Source organism: Colletes gigas, unplaced genomic scaffold, assembly GCF_013123115.1.
Source record: "Colletes gigas isolate AHSC1104 unplaced genomic scaffold, ASM1312311v1 Colletes_gigas_Sc00024, whole genome shotgun sequence".
Classification (NCBI taxonomy): domain Eukaryota; kingdom Metazoa; phylum Arthropoda; class Insecta; order Hymenoptera; family Colletidae; genus Colletes; species Colletes gigas.
Window position 1 is genome coordinate 933,050 of NW_025106653.1, and position 16,816 is coordinate 949,865.

General features: G+C 38.6%; 2 protein-coding genes across 5 annotated transcripts in view; both read right to left on the bottom strand.

Moving 5' to 3' along the window:
• Positions 1–2,462: 2,462 nt before the first annotated feature.
• LOC122401378 (charged multivesicular body protein 6) lies at positions 2,463–3,785 on the bottom strand. Its single transcript, XM_043403464.1, has 4 exons — positions 3,612–3,785; positions 3,422–3,531; positions 2,937–3,343; positions 2,463–2,848 (listed from the first exon to the last, which is right to left on the bottom strand). Exons 1-4 carry the CDS (start codon positions 3,675–3,677, stop codon positions 2,802–2,804), a joined length of 630 nt encoding a protein of 209 aa, XP_043259399.1. The 5' UTR covers positions 3,678–3,785; the 3' UTR covers positions 2,463–2,801.
• A 2,481-nt stretch (positions 3,786–6,266) lies between these two features.
• LOC122401420 (RNA-binding protein Musashi homolog Rbp6) overlaps positions 6,267–16,816 on the bottom strand; it is a 1,207,497-nt gene continuing 1,196,947 nt past the window's right edge. For all 4 annotated transcript variants that reach the window (XM_043403532.1, XM_043403533.1, XM_043403530.1 and 1 more), the window contains one exon: positions 6,267–16,428. The gene's annotated coding sequence lies outside the window, so the exon portion shown is untranslated. The remainder of the gene's footprint in view (positions 16,429–16,816) is intronic.

Below are 16,816 nucleotides of genomic sequence, written 5' to 3' on the forward strand. Positions count from 1 at the left end.
TGTCCGTAAAAGAAATTTCAACGCTGTTCGAGACATACGACACGTAATTTATCGAACGGTCCGTCGTGGTTCACACGCGTGCATGATATTTTCATACGACCTACAAGTGTAAAGTAACGGAAACCCAATTGCTATAACTCCGCATAAGTAAATCGAGAAATCGAAGCTTAGCACTCAGGTCTACTGAAAAATTCAGCCTTCTTGTTCTACTTAAAGCAACAATGACGCCGCTATATGAGCAAAATGTGTCTCAACAGAAGACAATGAAGGTCGTGGGATGTTTTTAGAACGAGCAAGATTTAAGAATCGGTAATGAGATAATTTATATAGGATGACTTAAAAAGAAAGTTAAAGCAATTAAAAGCATGCAATACTCTCAAAAGGAGAAAAAAAATGTGTAGTTGATGTAGGTCAGCGTATCAAACTTAACTTTATGCAGATTCGAGCGATTCGTTTTATATGTATATGAGAGCCAATTACATGTAGGCCACTGATACGTGCTAACGTCAAGTTTAACCTGCAGTGTTTACGTATCTCTACGTAGTTACAGTAATTAATAATCTAGTGATAGTAATTCTGTGTAATCGAGATCTCGAGCTAAAATTAAAAGTAAGCATAAAGAACGTATATTGGTTTATCGAGCCAATGCTATTTGGATATGTCTTGCCTATTTTCGTATGTATTATGTATTTTTGAATTCTTCGAGCTGTCTTTAAATCACTCATGTAACATGGCATTTGGACTCTTCGTGCATTAAGAGAAGATTTTGAGTTCATTGGGAATAAAGAAAAAGGTCGGCCCAAACGACTGTGGTTTGACAACTGATATGACCCAGTTTAAGAATTTTGTAGCCTCCCGAGTAAGACACATTTAATGAAATATCTTGCATATTCGGCGTGTTACATATATCACGCCAGTAAATTTTGATCGTATAAGGACCATAAAACAATCTCTTCTATCATGTTGAACGAGTGTCGGCATTGCATATCATGTACCAACTTTTACTTTCGATTAATGGCACGCGTCTAATGGAACTACCATGCAGAGTTGGAATTTCCTTAGTTACGTACGAAATAATAAGTATTACGAGATCGGAACTATAATTATAACATCACGAATATCTTGATTAATAGACACATTGATATTCTAGACTCAATAATACGACGCTACTGACATCGAAAAAGAAATACTAATCATACACGAAATTTTTGTACCATTTACATAGTCCGCCTCATCATACGTGACATTTAATACGCACTGCTGCGAAGTGCTTGTCTAATTATGTAGATTACGGTGAAGCACAGGTCAAATTGTATTAAATTATGACGTCGTGTAACACAATTGCTCGAAGCATCTCACGATCTCCTTTTTGCAAACTTGGGTACGTACGCTTCTGAAGAATTCATTGTTTCTTATTTCACTTTTCGTAAACAAAAAACCATATTACACTATAGAACGTACAAACGAAATTATTTTCCAATGATACGACATATATTTTTCGTAAACTTAATGTTTCTTTTCCATTTCGCTTGTTTTTGTTTGCGTAATATTTTTATTGTTTACGAAAACATACTGGAGCAAGTGCAATATACCTATGCAGAATAAGTAGGTGCAAAATAATTCCTAGACAATAATGTATGCTTGAGTGCATCATCACGAGCGGTTTATCTTATCGTACTCTGAGTAATTTACGCTGACTTATCACGTGCGACCTTCTGTTTCAGTGTATTCTTTATCATGGATTGAGAATGAACAAAATATGCTATGCAAATTTTATAGTGCTACAAATTTTTATATTCCAGGTCAGTAGATTATAAATATTCATACGAAAGAATAATAAAAGAAGTTCTAGCGACGCCTTGGTCCGTTCGAACCCACTCTTGCGAAAAATAAGAAGACAAATAACCTCAACAAGCCAAAAAATAAACCGGTGTTTTCTAACTATTGGGAATAATTATAATTATAGAGTGAAATGTAATATTTATATTTACAAATCGTATATATATATGTATATAAATATATGGTATGGATTCGAAAATCCAAACATTATACGCGCGTCGTACCGAAAGAATCGATTTTTTCAATAATCGAATTGGAATCGAACTACTAATCGCCCAACCGTCCACCGTTTGAGTGTTAATTAGTCCTAGGATTCTATATTTCTGTAATATATTGCAGTATTCATAATCTCTAAAAGGTAATTACTACAATAGCTCCATTAGATATTTAATATTGATGAGATCAAAATATTGCATACGAATTCAAACAAATATTTCATCTCTATCTAACCTCGAAGCTTATCGAACTTTTAGAAAATATTTTCGTTAACTTTATAGAATTTTTATGAGAATATTTTAATCTCGAACAGTGTATTATAAAATTGTTGGGTGCTAAATAATTCCTACAACATTTTGTAAAGAAAATCTTATTTATTAAAATGTTTTTTAATCCTTTGCACGCCTTGTATATCTATACGGGTATAAGAGAGGTCAATAATAAAATAAAAACTAACTTGTACAGTATAAGGTAGTACAAATGTAATTAATGTTGTAAACCGTACACAACATACATAATATGTGAAATAAGAATATACATTTACCTGAATCCTATACCCACTGCTTCAGAACCATTGTTTACTTATTAAAATCATGTACATGTACTGTGTAATGGAAAACAGTCTTCTAGAGTGTGAATTAAATTTCACGCTGAACCTTACATACAAGGTACTGTACATATATACATAGATCTCTGTGTAAAGTGCCAATAAAGTACAAATTTCAATAATGGTATTTAATACCTCTTCATGCGTCTAGAGCAACAGCTTCTGGCACTTTCTTTTTTGTACGCTCTGTAAACATAAACAATAATCAATTAAATGTATATTCTGTAAAAGAAAATTAATACAACAATACAACAGAGTCATATAGATATTGTACCTTTTTCCTTGCTTGGTAATTCTTCTGGTACCTCTGGCAATGTTATGTCTTCTGGTACTTCTGGTGCTTTTTCTTTAACTTCAGCTTCTAAAAGAGCATCAAGTTCTGCTTCAACTTCACTCTCATCCTCTTGCGTAAGAGCTCCCAATAGTACTTCATCTATTTCTCTCTGTTTTTCTATGCTTTCATTGGTCTCATCCATAATTTTCTCAATTTCATCAATTGATAGCAACTCATGTAACTTTTTCAATGCAGTATTGCCCACTTTTAATCCATCCACAACCTTTAATTCTACTTGTGCAAACTCTAAGTCATGCACCATGCGTTCAAGGTTTTCAAGATGTCCATCGGTCTTTGATAATAGTTGTTCTTGGAACTTCTTCTTCCGTAACAAAAGTAAAGCTCGACTGAAACACATTTACAATATTTTTTTAATATATACATGCATTGAGACGAAAATAGATACAGAAAAATGTAAGACTCACTCCTTTTGCCCATTTTGTATAAGTTTCTTTGCAAGTAATCGTTCTTTTTCAAGCGTTTGCTCGATTTTTCGTTGATACTGTTTAATCTTATCCCTGGTTTGTTTTAATTGCTATAACAAAATTGTATTAACGATGTATTAAAGGTCATCATAATGAGACTATAGAGGTTAGGAAAGTGCGAAAAACGTACCAGTACAGCTTTGTCTTGTTCGGTTACGCGACTCGGTGGTTTTTTCTTGGAAAAGAAAATACCCATTTCGTTCTGACTGTCCAACTACGTTATCGATCAAATTGGCATGTGATATTTGAGTGAGAATTCATGTCACACTTGACAGGTGTACTTAAAGTACTGGCAACGGAATACATCGTGGGCAGCGCCATGTTTTATGATCGACCTATCGATATCTCGTTTTCATTCAAAGCGCCAAGTATGAACGCAATAGATGTAAAGATTCCAGACGGAGCCTTGGGTGCACCGGGGACACCTCATTCCATTTTCTCACATTATGCCACATCACTCGTACGTGAGCTCGTAGAGTTTCGGAGAGTCGACAAAGGCAAACTAACACATGTCCTCTTTTTCGATTCTCTGAAGCTGCCCGAAGTAATTTCGGACCATCTCGTGGGAGTCGAGAGAGGAAGGCTCACATTTGTCTCCTCGCTTTTGAACAACTGAAATTCAACATTTGAAAAATGCTACAGCGTCAACGATACTGGCAAGGAGTGGACTCTCATTTTAATTTATTAATTTTCAATCTCAAAGTTTTTTGATTTTGAAAAATCGTATTAATAGTGTATATATGTACGCTCATACATAGGAATAATACAAAAATAATTTCTTTTTTTTCAATAATTGAAATATGATCAGGGGGTCTTAAAACGTGTATTTCCGTGAAAAAAGTTTCACAAAATTTTTTTTTTGCTATAGTACTTTGCTTATGGAGTCGAGATTCCAAAATCATATGCCGTTGACGTGAGGTCGAATTTCAGTTGTTCAAAAGCGAGGAGGCAAATGTGAGCCCTCCTCTCTCGACTCCCACGAGACCGGTCCGAAATTACTTCGGGTAGCTTCGGAAAATTGAAAAAGAGGGCATGTGTCAGTTCGCCTTTGTTGACTCTCCGGAACTCTACGAGCTCACGTACGCGTGATCTGGCATAGTGTGAGAAAATAGAATGAGGTGTTGCCGGTGCACCCGGCGCTCCCTTTGGCATCTCTGGATAGGTGTAGAGAAAGAAAACCGTTAATAATAATAATAATAATAATAATAATAATAATGCAGTTATCAAATATTACTTAAACTTCATGTTTATCTGTCACATTATTATGTCGAAATTTGTGTCTAAACGAAGAATATTCGTTAGTAAGTAATTGTATGAAAGTATTCTAATCTTTGTCACTTTTATTCGAAAAATAAATATGGTTCATTAGATTATAATTTCCCATTTTTAGATATTAATTACCATGTTAAGGACAAAATAATTGTCGTTCCACTCTCAAAGCAATATTCATAAAATTGTTTCGTTTGGATATTATATGTTACGGAGAAAAATAATAACGTTTTATTAGCGATAGAGGAAATAAGGGAAGAGAAAAACAACAAAGACATTAGATTGAATTGAACAATGTCCATTATATTATATATTTTATTCCCACATACACACGGCACGTTGTGAACCTTTTCTTAAATATTAATAATATTATCATAATAATAATAATCATCATCATCCTCGTTATCATCGCAATGATAATAATTTTAATAATAATAAGTAAACGATAATAAACATAATAATGTGAATTCATGAGATATATTTATATTTATGTATATATATTTATAATAAATCATATAGTAATAATCGTCGTATTGTAATATATATTTATATGTACAGAGGGATACAATATTGTTATTCTTTATTAGTTTAATATTTATAATCGCAATATTATATTTACTTTTGTCTGTATACATACACAATGAATTTAAATTATCGGCCCTTTCTTACGCCACACCCGCGGCGGATAAATTCTCTCATTTTCTATCTTTTGTTTCTATTTTTTGCTTCACTTTTTTTTACTTTTTAATCTCCTTCCCTATTTAATGCAAGGACCGTAATTTGTCTTTCAACGTCGCGAACGCTCAATTATTCGCGGAAGAAATGATCCGCGGTTTTCATTTCCGTTTTTTATCATCGTTTTTTCCTTTTTATTTCTTCCATCGAGAAAGGCGTCGTCGAGTTAATTCGAACGGTCTCGAATACGCAATCGACTATACATTTCTCTGAACACGATCTCAATATAATCCGTGATCGTTTTGCTTTATCTTACAAAACATCCATTATAGCCTGGCCGCTTTTGAATAGAGAGTCGCGCGTTTCTCGCTCATTGTGGATGCCTGGAAATTTTCGCTTCGAATCACGACTAATTCAAACAATTTATTGGTTACGCGAAAGGCAAACGTTAACTCGTTTCTCTATTTATTATTTTGTCGTTTACTTTTTTTTCTTCTTCTATGCCTCTCCCTTTTTTTTTATTTCACGTTTCGTCACGTGTACGACCGACGAACACAGAAACACGCGGCTCTTTCGTCAGCAGCGGGCCTTTCATAAATATTCTGTACAACGTTATAATTATTATAAATCATCATTATATCTTATATAGAGCCTTACCGTTATGTCATTATTATCGGTAGTGTAAAATTGAAACTTTTACATACTTATGTAGATTAGATTACCGTCCGCCGGCGGTCGCCCGTCGGCGGCCGTTTTTTTATAATTATTTATTTACCATTTTTTTCTTTATCTGCTCTTTTAAATCGATACATAATCGTATAATTTTTAGTATGCCGTACTATACGTATTGTAATCGTTTACGATTAGTAAGAATATGTAAAATCGGTATTTCGTTTTAGTTGTTGTCTTTGCTCGTTTAAGTCAATAAATCTCATTAAGCATCCACATAATTGTTTAATATACATGGAATTAAAAATGACTTATTTATTGCTTGTTATATTGCAAGTTTCCTCATCGCAAGCTGTACCATGCCGCCGAGCTTCCGTTCCATTCTTTCATGCTATTCCGCCTTTTGCTCGTGTCATCGCGAGGCGTTCGTAAAAAATATTTTAAAAAGTTTCTCGTTCCGTGCCGCGTGTTACAACAGAATCGCGACTATGGTTTCTTTTTCCTAGCGCGACGATCGCGGACGACGAGAATTCTCAGGCTCCCGGAATTCATAACATGCCGTGTACACGGAACATTCGGTGTTCTTTGTTTCCACGAACGAAAAGATATCACAAAAGTAAGGACAACGACGAATTGGGAGAAGCGAGTGCTCGAAATTCGTAAATATTTTGTTTCTCACACATACACACAATGATCACGATGCGGTTCCCCATAAAAATTTCGAATCGATTAAAATTGCTTCTCAGACTTCTTGTTCTTCTCTCTTTAATTTCGTATTACAAGTTCTATAGAGAACTTCTTTTTTTTTTATTTTCCCCACCGTTACCTTACAGAAGAGGCGAATGAATATTGTGCTCGTGTTGTAATCGGTATGTTCGTGTGTACGTTTACGTGACTGTTCGTTTCGTGTCGCGGCGAAAATCAAAAAGGCGAAACGGGAATAAATGGCACAATTTACGATGCAATAACGTCGTCGCTAATTATTCTGTACGATGATAGGAAAGAAAACCGCGATGAACAATCTACGATTACGGAACGGTTGGTGTTGTAGCGTTCGACTACGAAACAGAAATTTCTAGATCTCGACGATCGGTACTGATATGTGAAGTAGAAAATAAACGAAACAACACGAACGAAACGTTTCGTTTTTTGTTCTCTGATCACGACTGCTACGGTTATCTCGAAGACACGCGATTCTCTTATGTATCGATTCGTATCTCCGACCTGGCGAACGAACAAAACGAACGTTTGTAATGCGTGTAACAAACTCGGTTTGACCGATTCAAACACAGTCACGATGGGGAAGAGTACCCTAGGAAGAAACGTTTGCATCATGGTTACTATCGCGTTTTCCTTTACGGGTTGCACGAACGGGTACCGAACATTTACCGCAAAACTGGAGCGATGACATAATAGCGTAAACGAAGAAAGTCACGATAGCGATGAGTGTAGACGTCGTGCGACTGAATAGCGTGCAACCGAGAGTCGCGTATTGCGGGGTAAAAAAGAGGAACGTTTTGCACGTTAACGAAATATTACGATAAAAGAATATTAAACGTTTATCGACAATTAGGAAAGCGGTACGATCGGTAGTCGGTTCGATCGAGGCCGTGGGCAAAGTGAGAAATAATGATCAGAACGTTTTTTGACTAGTTGGTTGAAGTATCAACGCGTAAATCGGAGACATCGATGCTTCGCGTGAAACGAATGGTTCACCGTGTAACCATCGTTTGCGGCGAATCGAGCACAGGACAATCGCGCGAACGTTCCGCGAGCGCCGAGAAAAGAAACTAATATTTTCGATAATAGCGAGTATTGAATTAAACTCGTACGCGGTCGCCGTACGACGGTTAGCAAAACTTCATCGAAGCTCGTGGCTGTTGTCCTTGTTGCACGCAGGAAGAATATTAACAGATTACATGTAACTGCGCATCCGAACGTGTGCACGTGTAATTACATGATTATATACTTATCGTAATATTTATGCTTTGCGTGTGCATATATAATATATTATATACATACATATCGTATGGGGTTACGTTCACATTGCATTCGGCTCGCGACACGAACGAATCCGCCACCGGTTCGTCGTTTTTTTTTTTTTTTTTTATTTTCTTATTCTCTTCTCTTTTTCTTTTATTAATTAATTAACACTGGTAACTAGCGGCGAGCGCGCAGAGTCGACTCTATCGGTACTTCGTTGAACAGATTCCTCTACACAGATAGCTTTATTCCTCTATTAGTCTGTTTGGTACGTGGAAGTTTACAAAAATGCTTCATCGTTGATATCGCCGACGAGCCGCGTGGGCGATTTCGTCCGGGCCGCGTACTCGGTAAAAACTTGAAAAAACGAAGTCACCTCGAATACAACGGACAATCGTATTCGTAACATAGCGATTATTGCGTTTTGACAGATAGCAAACGATAGCGGACGTATTGTGGTAATACTATCCAATAATAACATTAGTCGTAATGATGATCAATAGCAATAATAATTCTTACAATACATAAGTCAACAGAAAAGAAAAACAAAAATAATAATATTAATAATAATAATAATAATAAACGCGTGAGCTTCGTAAGCCCACATGTTCCCTTGACGCGCGAGTAAAAGTAAACTCCTCTGTAGGATCCTTTACCCTATATCTTGGCTGCGACGTTTCACCGAACGTCACCAAAGGTCACGATCCCGTGTCGATCGATTATATTACAACTGACTTGAAACTCCATCGACCGTGCATCGTGCACTCGTTGGATCGCTCTCCCCCGTTCGACATTTTGCAACGAGACTATGGGAGGCTGAACGAACACCAGAGACAAATGGTGCCGGGCAAATTTCGGCCGAATATTAATTATTTCTGGCGAGGAAAGTTGCCCGAACGCGGTGTCGTGTCGCAGCAAGATTTCGGTGATGTTTTCTCGTACGCATGAAAACGATGTTTCGAAAATTGTCTATCTATCTACGGACTTTTGCGAATTCCTCTCATACACCCTGTCTCATGCAGACACACGCACACACTCTCTCTCCCTCTCTTTCTCTCTTTCTTACTCGACTCATTCACATCGCGCGTAGAGCGACGGGGGTTTGTTTTCGAACATTGTGACATCGCGCGCGCGCGTTTCGTTCGTACGACAAACGCACGTATGTACTTCCTGTCGCGTCAGCTTCTGTCAGTTGAGGAAACCAAAACGAAATCGCGCGTATTCGCGTCGCACAGCAAAAAGTACGCTAAACTAGCCGTTCTAGGAAACATATCAGCAGTCAAGAAATAGAGGGTGCGCAGAAAGTGATCGAAGGATCGATATCGACGAATCCGTGAAACGAAGTGAAATTATTCAGTTTTTTTTTTTTTGTTTGCCCCTTGCTTCCCCTTTGTCTTTCTTTGCTTTTTTGGTTTTTTGTTTTTTTTTTTTATTTAGTTCGTGCAGAAATTTCGGCGTGTACGTTTTGTTTTGTTCGGATGAGTTCGATCGTGTTTTGCATGCACGTGCCGGTGTGTGCGCGCGTAAATTTGCCTCGAGCGGTATTTGTTCTCGTTATGTCGTAGGGAAACGCGTGGTTGAGAAGTGTGATGAAACAGTTTTATCCTAAATCCGAGAAATTGCCTGATTCCGAGGGAAACGACCCTGTAAAATTTGTCGAAACACGTTTTACGGGGTTCGAGAGACTGACGTTTTTATCATCCAGTTCAGTCGTTTATTGTTCCGTTCGAATGTTAATTACTTTACAGACGCACGAACAACCGTGAAACAATATCGTTTTATAATTTGTAACGTGTAACGTATAATTCATGCAATAGAGCGTATGGTTTGGAAGATGATAGAATTAAAAATGGCGCTTAAATCGTTCGGGCCACTCTGTTCGTCTCTGTTCCGAAAGAGGAACTGTTTATCTTTATTATTAATGGAGAAGGTGAAAGATTATTTTAAAATGTTGATCGTACACGCACGAGCGACTATTGCTCTTCGGCCAAGCCCGAACGGTACGAATTCAATCGTGAACGCATACCGTGCCGCCATTGAACCGATCAATTTTTAAACAATTTTGCGCGTACGATCCCTTAAATGCATTATGGATTATGTTGTTTTCATTTACTGAGGCTTTTTCGTTCGATTATTACTCGATATTGCTTTATCCTCTACGAAATATCGTACGATCGAACGACATCACGATACTTCGACTCGGTTTTTACGAAATGATCGAAATCATTCACGACTACAACTATCATCAACGAGAATCGAAACGAACGACGAAACTGAATTTTTTCCCAACTGTACAAGTAACAGGATAAATCAGAAACCAATTGGTACTCGTGTTGCATTACCCATTCCTTTAGAAACCGTGTTCGCCACGATGACGATAATTGTAATGGTAACAAGAACAAGAAAAATGTTAATTACAACCGCTACTCGCACTCAAGCGACGATTAGACTAAGTTACCATAAACTGGCTGCTATTTCACTGCATTTTTTCGTTTTTCTTTTTTTTTGTATACATGCACGTATACGTATCTAAATACGTGTAACTGCCTGTGTGTCGCCTGTGTACCAAAACTTGTTTCTACTTGTAAATCTGTTTAGTCGTGTGATTCTGACTTCCATTTCACCGTTCAACCACGGAACGACAATAATCGATTTAATTAATTAATTAATTAACATCTTCCTCGCACTCTCTTTACAATGTGACCTCCATTCCCGCCTTTTCTTGCTGTGTATATATATATTTCTTTCTTCGATTATCGTAAATATTACTTATCACTTATACGCGTGTATATTTATATTTATATAAATACGTGTGTCTGTGTCTGTGTGTTCACATACGTGTATATGAGTTCGTGTGAGCGTGTAATTTGCGCGACGAGTGATCGAGCTCGATCGATCAGCGAGCGACGTGTTTTTCCTAACTTTTACTTTCTTTGCCCTAATTCTGCCGCGTTCGATTCGTTTCTTCGCGAAAAATCCCCCCGATAAAAAGAAAAAGCATCACAAAGAGACTGGACTGCATCGCACAACGAGCTCGCCTCGGTCGCATTCCTTTCCCCTCGTTTCGTGTCTCCTTTCCGCGTCTAACTTTCTGGTTCTCGCCCAATCCCGGTTTGCACCCTCGCTCTGTTTTTCTCTCACGATCGTTGGTGATCGGAAAATTTTCAGTACAATAGTATAATTAGCTTTTAAAACATCAATAACTATATATATATACAAATGCATAAAACAATGGCTCAATATATCTGTTCATCTCTGTAATCATCATATTTTTGTTTTGTTTGTTTGTTTGTCGCCTTAATCGTTTATTATATAGACATAATATACTTCTTGCCTTTCTTAATCGTTCATTATGTATATTTATATTTATATATATTTATATATATACTAGATGTAGATATAGACGTAATATTTCAATATTAATGTATTTCATATTTATAAATATAAACGCGTGGACTGTACTCACATATATTTTGTTTGCTCTTGCTTTCTTTTTCCCTACCACTTCTCCCTCCCCTGGCTACTCTTTTTTTTTCTTACCCCCGCCATCGCAATTAACACGCATGTATGTCGATCGCATTCTCTTTGCCTGTTTGTTCTAATTAATAATTGATCGTAGATCTCTTTCGAATATGTATATATTTATATATAATAATTCTCTTTCAAAGGATGCTCGTTGAAAGTCGTCTGGGTTCCCGTTAAAAGCTGTTTCCGCTTTGTCGTCGAGAAAAGCAACAACCGACTGCCAAAAACATCGTGTGAAACAAAGTAAGTGAAACAAATAACATTAAAACGTTTCGTTTAAAAGCGATAACGAACATCACAGTCGTATGTTATGCACGAAGCAAATTCAACCAATATTTTGAAATATTACGAGACCTTGCAAACAGTCGTTTTCATAATTTAATTAGTCAGGAATCCACGAGGAACCCAAAATCCTTTCGAGCATGCCTTTCACTCTAACTGCGAAAAGTTACAACTTGTACATTTAATTATGACCTCTCTTTTCTTTTTGCGTATATGCGTGTGTGCTCCTTGCGTTTCTTATTTTGCCATTTTGCTCAGATCTCAGCAACCCTCGAATCTACGTACGACGAATCCCATTAAAAATTTTCACGTTCCTCGAACCGTAGTGTCAAGTTCTCGTATATATATATACGTGTATTCCTTTATTCTTTTGCGAAGTCCATCTCTTTCCGTCTATTTAAACAATTAGCGCGATCCCGCGATTCGCGAAGCGCCCGACACGGCTGTTTAACGCTCGCTTAACTTAATTGCCTCCCGAACGTAACGACAAAGAAAGAAAGTAACGCAAGATGTTTGCAAAACTACGACGCTTTTCCCGGTTCTGTTCCTTCGCGATGAAGTCCGTTCCGCGTTATCTATGCAATACAGCCGAAATTCGGGAAACGAATGGCAAAACCGCAAAACATCTGAACCCTGTACCGTCAACCAAACGCTCGCTACTTCGTTTCGCTACTTCTCTGCGCAGGTTACGACCTATCGATGTTATTCCTATCTCTCTCGTCTCGTTCCTTTTCCATCCATTATTTTCACCGAATACCACGTTTGGTCAGAAACATATACTCTTTTTTTTCCCTCAAACGCAGCAATCGTGTTAATTCCTGGGTTGCGTAACGAAGCAGCTACCATTTTGTTTCGCTTGCAAGAAATCGGCATTTTCCCTCTGCGTTTAAAAAGCGGTAAACGTCCGCTATCTCGAGAACGAGCGGGATCACCCGTCGCGCGCGTACGCGTCACCAACTTAAGAATATTAGTTACCCGCGATATAAGTTTAGTCGTGTACATTATTTATTCTCATCTCATTTCTTTTTTTCGTTTTTAGTTTAATTCATTATTTGCCATTTTTTATCATTTGTGGTCATGACGAAGTATTGCTAACGTTCGCGACAATTGACTCGTTCGTTTAATTTTATTTTGTATTATATGTTATTTTTGTTTTTTTTTTATCATTTTTTTTTTTCCTCCTCACAGTTTTCGATTTTCTCATCGCGCGCACGCACACCCGCGCACAGAAAAACAAAATGGCCGCCGTTCGACGTGACACGCGTCCCAATTTTAAAATCGACGCTTTTTTTCGTTTTCTTCATTTTTTTTTTTTCATTTTTTTGTTAGTTTACCCTGTTGTTGAATACAATAATAACCGCACTATAATTGTCGCACGTGTATCCGTCGTCTCTCGTAATTATAATTAATCGCTCGTCGACTCTCACTTCGCAAGAATTCAATAATCGTAATAATAATAGCGTTCGTAAGAAACAGCATTGGGATCAGCGATACCAACAGAATTACGTGAATTAGTCCGCAGAACGAGTTATGCACGTCAACGGTTCTCCCTGCGCCGGAAGTAGGGAGGTTCCGAGCGCGTTCCGGCGCTCTTCGAGCCTCGGAGGATCGCGCGTTGCCACGGAACAACGCGAACGGCAATAATAGCGAATGGACCGAAAGGAAGAAAGAAAGAAAAAAAGGGACATTGTTTCGCGCGACACCTCCCTGCTTCCCGAACGATATTACGCCTCGCGGCACAATTAACCTAATCCAATCGCGAATATATTCGAATGGAGCGTCCGTTTTATTTCTTCTTCTTTTTTTTTTTTCTATTCCTCGTTCCTTGCCCGTCCAATCAGCGAATACTCGAAGCGCGAAAGAACGCAAGATTTGGTGTCCAGTCGTTCTTCGATTAAGGCTACGTACATTATTATTCTCATACTCTCACGTTTGCGTCTTTCCTTGCTAGCCCGCTTATACTTTACATCAATGGCATTTTAGATGACCGGTGTTCGTAAATCCTAATGTTTAAACAACTCTCTCGCGCACACGTACCCGTCACTTTCTCTCTCTCTCTTTCTCTCGTACCTCTCACACATCCGAGGAACAGACGCACAGTTTCGCTTTTCGTCGGAGCATCGTCCATTTCGCGGTCTCCCTTCTGTCGTCTCTGCTCCTCGTACAACGCGCCCGTGGCGTGTTATATTAGCGATTCGCGATCTCGCCTTTAACTAACGTTCTGTACATTGCGGACGAACGGTATAATAACTGTATACATGCGTGTGTGTATATATATATATTTTTTTTCCCTTTAATGCAATCTTGTGTCGCGTAACATTATGGAGTTGTGTATGAGTTCTTTCGGGTGTGACGTGTGATCGTGGAACTCGTTTGAAGCCGCCGACGCTTGTACAGGCGAGTGTACGGTGTTCGGTATGCGCCTCTGTGTACATACAATTGTACGTATCCGTGTGTGTGTGTGTAAGTGTGGGTGATCGTGTAGGCGTCTTATGTACGTTTACAGTGAATGTGTGTGAAAGACGTGTCGATGAACGTTGCTTATGTTTTCCACTGGCTCCTCTATAGGGTCATGCATATACGCCATTATGGTAAATCAATGATACAATAATTCGCGTACGGGTAATATGTATGTATGTACCGACGTTAATGCAAGTAAATCGATTGGACAGCTATACAACAGCCGATTGAATTCAACGGTCATCGTTTCGGCATTGAATGAGGCCAGATTTTCGACGATACAAACGCTCGGGACCCAGCGTTCTCGTTCGGCCGCCATCTTGCGACCTCGCGAGTCTAACGTCTCCCATTTTTTTTTTTTTCGAACAGCGTTTCTTCCGTCTATGCTCGTCGATGCGCGTGTCAACTCAAAAGTCGAACATTCTCACTCTCACGCGTTCTATACTTTCTCTCTCTCTCACTCTCTCTCTTTCTCTCTCTCTCTTTCTCTCCCTCTCTATCTCTCTTTCTGTTTGTCTAACTACATAGCCTTGCGAAACCCCGAATCGGTCGATCTTGGTTCTCAGCCCTCGCGTTTGCCTTTCTCGCCTCCTCGCAACGACGAAAATGTAATCCTAACGCGCGTCATCGCGTCGTCCGTGTGACGCGCGGTGTCTATGCATGTATGTAACTTTTTTTTCTCTTCCCCCACTCCGCGCTCTCTTTCCGTGCTTTTTATTCTTTCCGTCATTTTTTTTTCTCCCTCGTTGCACACCCGGGAAAAGAGAAGAGTGGTTCGACGACGCCGGGGCGAGAGAAGTACCATTCCGGCATTCAGTCGGCAAAGAGCACGTCGAGAAGTGGCGGACACGCGCGAGCGCAAGAAACAAAGAAAAAGGGCGAAGCCACTCCGGGCTGCCTAGGCGCCCTCGTCATCTCCACCTAATCCCTCCAACCCCCTCGCGCCCCTCTCCCTCCCCCTTTTCCGGCCTTTCCTCTTCCTTCCGCGCCGTCGTTTCGCCCTCTCGGCCGTCCTCGAAAAATTCTTTCTACTCTTTCTCTCTCTCCGCATCTGAACGTCCTAAACCACGAAAGCCCGGAAGGAAAACGCTCTTCCCGGGTGCGAACGTGTGTACGCGTATAATAATTATATATTTTTTTTTTTATTTATATTTATATTCATATTTATATTTATATTTATATATATGTATATTGCGCGCGAGCTTGCGCGCCGCGGCTTCCTCTTTTTTTGTTTTGTTAATCATTGTAATCGCCATAATGTTATACATAATAACCAGTAATTATAATAATATTCGTATGTACGTTGGTATTTTCTCCCTCCTGTCCTCCTCTCGTCTTCCCTTAAATACTAAGGATCATACGTTATCGTCTAATATTTATCAATTATTTATATATATATATATTTTTATATATATATTTATATATTTATATATATAGTATTTATATACTCTAGACTTAGTCGCTTAATTGTTTAGTAATTAATAATATTAATTTAATTCATTATTATTATTATATTATTCTTTATTAATGTCGGAGAACGGGCATCAAATACGCAGTTTCGGCCACAGTTTAGCTGCACGCAGCTCTTTTTCGCCCTTTGTGTTTCTTTTGCTTTTTTCATTTTTTCGCCGTTTTTTTCCCCCCCTGATTTCTCTTCTATATCGCTTTTCTCGCATACGCTCTGGACACGGATCGGGACGTACAATTTTCCTTTTTTTTTTCTCTCGCGTTTTTCTTCTCGTCTTCGTCCTGTTTCCTTTCTTCCTAATGCGGTTTTCGGTTTTTCGGCGTTTCGCCGTCTCGTTTCGAAGATCGCGTAATTTTCTTTCGATCGATTTCAGTTTGGCGGAATCGATCGATGCTATATATATTCGCTAGTACGAAGCCTCCTCGCAGTTGGAAACCTTTTACGCTCTTCTACGTACATATTATAAACCTAAATCGCGATTCTTCCGGTTGTTGTTCGTGGTAGTACGCATCCTCCTCCGTCCAGAGATCGTTCATTGTGATAAGTTCTTCCAAGGCATTTACATCGCTCACTGTACCGTCAGTCGACCGTGCTGCGCTCTGCCCTCTCGTCCATCCTGACGAAAAGAAAATCGTGCATTTGTTAATAATAATTCACGTACGCGCGGGAGCAATACGCTACGCAATTCGTCGAAAGTAAGCCATGATCTTGTGAATCAGCGCAAGCGGATCGTGTTATTGTTGGAGTGCTTGAAAGTGAACGGACAAGTTGGAAAGAGAGATTCCTTCGTGATATACTTTCCATTAAATTTATCTTTGCTAGCGAACTTCATCATCGAAGTACCAGTTTAATTACCAGTATCACGAAAGCATCTCGCTCCCAGCACAGTAGTTAAATAAACAATAGTTATTCCACATAGCGTATTAGATTGAACCTTACAATTAATCGTTAGGAAGAAAATGATCTGGATATGGTGTTTATTGTTATATCAATTTATGGTGAAC

What these genes read in the sequence shown, in the direction of transcription:
- LOC122401378 (XM_043403464.1), bottom strand. Translation starts at nt 3,677, where the DNA reads ATGGGTATTTTCTTTTCCAAGAAAAAACCACCGAGTCGCGTAACCGAA. An exon ending in AACAAGACAAAGCTGTACTG is followed by an intron (nt 3,532 to 3,611) that starts GTACGTTTTTCG and finishes ATTTTGTTATAG; the next exon opens with CAATTAAAACAAACCAGGGA. An exon ending in ATACAAAATGGGCAAAAGGA is followed by an intron (nt 3,344 to 3,421) that starts GTGAGTCTTACA and finishes AATGTGTTTCAG; the next exon opens with TCGAGCTTTACTTTTGTTAC.